At 58.3% G+C, this 3051-nt stretch overlaps 1 protein-coding gene across 1 annotated transcript; it reads right to left on the bottom strand.

Annotated features, from left to right (window-relative positions):
* Nucleotides 1-948: 948 nt before the first annotated feature.
* LOC104160286 (cyclin-dependent kinase inhibitor 1-like) lies at nt 949-1932 on the bottom strand. The gene is made up of 2 exons (XM_009698378.1): nt 1533-1932; nt 949-998 (listed from the first exon to the last, which is right to left on the bottom strand). The coding sequence occupies exons 1-2, from the start codon at nt 1930-1932 to the stop codon at nt 949-951; spliced, it is 450 nt and encodes a 149-aa protein (XP_009696680.1).
* Between the last annotated feature and the right edge of the window lie 1119 nt (nt 1933-3051).

Genomic DNA, 3051 nt, shown 5'->3' with positions numbered 1-3051 from the left:
ACCCCTCAGGCCCAGAAGTTCCCAAAGCCACTCGCTTTGCAGACCCAAGGGCAGGTCCTCTCTCTCTCCCCTCCAGCCTCAAAGGAGAAAAAAATTCAGGAAAAAAGCTACAATTTTGTCTTTCAGCATCCTCCTTGCTGTGAGCAGGACTCCTTCCCTAGAGCAGTCCAACAGAGCCGGAGCGGGCAGCTCCCCAGCCTGGTGTCAGCGTCGAAGGCGGCAGCAGGAACATGGGGGGGCAAACCGCACCACTCCACCAGCCAACAAGGTGAGAAAGCGGGGGCTTGGGTCAGCAGAGTCCAGGGGACCCCAAAGCCACCCAGGCAGTGTTGGTCCCACAATGAGCTCAGTGCTGGGGACCTCCAGTGGCCCAAGCAGCCGTAGGAAGGAGCAGCCCCAGCATCGCTCCGCTTCCACGCATGGACAAGGGCTGGGAAGAGGGCCACCATCACGTGAGAGCAACCAGGGTGTCCTCAGGGCTCTACAATCCATTTCGGTGGCTTTTTTCTGAAGGATATCTGGTGGCACCAGGTGGTTGGGACATAAGTGTCCTCCATGGACAGCCATCAGGCAGGAGAAGGACCACAGCTGGACAGCAGGATGGTGCAAGGATGGTGCTTGGCCCCACCACCACCACAGGGCAGAGGACACACTCTTCCTTCTCTGCAGGCAGGGCAACGCCTTGGTCCCACCAGGTCCATGTCAGTCCCTCTCCATCCCCTCCGTGGGGCTACAAACCTCAACGCGGGCTACTCCTATACATTGCACACAGTGAAGGTCCCTCAGGACCCCAGAGCTACTCATAAATAGGGAACTACAGACTCTACATTGCTTCGTACAGACAGCTTACACAGTACAAGGGCGGGGGGAAAAGAGCCACGGACACCCCCAGGGCACGTCAGCATCGGCAGCTGTCCCCCGATGGCAGAGGAGCCGAGCATCGCCATGTCATGGCTTGGGCTTGTCAGGGAGACTCCTCCGCTTGGAGCTGTAGAAGTCTGGAGGGCAGAAAGAGAGGGTTGGGAGGTGCCTCCAGCCTGGTGGGAGCAGTGGGGCAGGAAGAGGGAGGTTGTCCTCTGGGATGTACCCCAAAACCCAGCCCAGGTGGGCTCCATCTTGGAGCCACCCACCCAAATGTTCCTGGAGAGAAGAGCCTGTAGGTCTCCACCATCTCCTCTGTTTGGTCTCACCTGCATTTCCACTCCAGGCCCTGATCTTAGAGGACAGGCTCAGACCACAGGAACTGAAGGCGATGAACGATTTTGGAGCATCTTCAGCTACAAAACCCACAGGCCCAATGCAAGCTCCCTGCCTAACCCCCAGCAACCAGAAGGCACCCAATTTGTGGCCTTTTCCCCCTTGGAAGATGGGCTCTGCTCCCCCAGGAGAGAGATGCACGGAGGGTGGTCCCCTCCCCATGCCAGGAGAGGCTCTTGCACCCAAGTCCCTTCCATCTGTCCCCACCAGGAGAGCCATGACACCAGCAATGCCACCCAGCACCCGTGCAGTGACACCAAGCCTCCAGCACTCACCTTTGATGGTGGTCTGCCCACGTTTCAAGCCCTGTGGGGAACAAGCCTTGTAAACCTCCGAGCTCTGCTGAGACCCCTCGGGGCAAATCCTGCCAAGATGGTCCTTGGGGGGGATACTGTGGACCAAGGACCTCCTGCTCTCACTGCCGGTGGCCTTGACCAGGCTGTGGACCTCCTGGGCTGGCTCAGCCAGGAAGACCCTCTCCCACTTGAAGTGTCCTTCCAAGGGAGTTTCCGTCTCAAAGTTGAAGTTCCAGCGCTGCTGAGCTTCTTCCAGGTGTTGCCTCAACAGGTCCTCAAAGTCATTCTGGAGCTGGTGGTGGTCCACGGGGCCAAAGAGGTTCCTGCACACCTTGCTGCTGCATGGCATCTGCCCAGCCCTGCTCTGAGACAGGGGCATCGTGGCAGCTGGGAGGAAAGCAGAGCAAGTTACCGGGGTGTTGGGTGAGCCACGAGCAAGCCCAAGGGCCAGCACATTTGCTACCAGAGGAAAGCACACGGTAGCCAAAGTGGGACAAGCCGGGACAAGCGTCTGCAATGACGCAGCCTGGAGGGGACCTCCATCTGGCAGCACGCAGCCTGGACTCAGACTTTTGGGATTTTAGCAGCGTCCTGGGCAGAGGCTTGAGCGTGACTGAGGTCACGCAGAGCCCGGTGCGATGCGGAAGGACGGGGAAGGTGCCCATGTCCACGTTCCCCATTCCTCCTCCAGCAGGTAAAGCCCTGCCGGGGCAGAGCATCCGGCACCTCCACGCTGCCACCGGTCCCATCCACAACCCCGCTGCGTTCCCAATTCCACGCAGGCACAAGGCGAGTTGGCACATGGGCAAGTGAAGCAACAGGATGTTTTTCTGGCCAGTTTCTTCATCTCAAGAACCCAGGCTTGGTGGCAAGGAAGCCTTTTAAGCAACTGCAAGAACATGCCACAAGCTTGACCACTTAGTTAACCACTCCCGTTATCTGCAAGAAGCTGTTGGGTAACCAGAGACAAGACCCCGTTTGTTTGGTGTGGTTTTTTTTCTTTTTTCTCTCAAATCGGTGCCAAAAGCCTTGACCTTCACAGTAAGTGTTGAAGCCTTTCCTTCCGAGCAGTCCTCCCCCTTGCACATGCGTGGGGCTAAGGGATCCCTCGCACCACCCGCGGTTAGGAGGAACCTCGTTATCGGAGCAAAGCAAACAACGCTCAGGGATTTGACGGCTTTCGGAGCTAAGGCTTGACCCCGCTTGGAGAGCCGTGCTCGTTAAATCTGCTTTAAAAGAGATTCACGGAAATAAAATCCCTGCGTGTATGACAGCTGTCTCATTGCCCACCCAATCTGGGACCCCCAAAGCCAGGATCATAACAGACCCCCAGGCTCGCACCCACCGCCCCCAACTCCCAAACCTCCCCAGGGATGGGGTGCTCAGCCTCCTGCAGGGAAGATTTCTGCCCAAATTCAGCACCCCCAACCCCTTCGGAGCGCCGGTGCCACCTTGCCAGGCGTACCACCAGCACGGCGTGCCAGCGGGCAGCTGGAGA

This window comes from Cariama cristata, unplaced genomic scaffold, assembly GCF_000690535.1.
Source record: "Cariama cristata isolate BGI_N322 unplaced genomic scaffold, ASM69053v1 scaffold32664, whole genome shotgun sequence".
Classification (NCBI taxonomy): Eukaryota; Metazoa; Chordata; class Aves; order Cariamiformes; family Cariamidae; genus Cariama; species Cariama cristata.
This window is presented reverse-complemented; position numbering and strand designations above follow the sequence as displayed.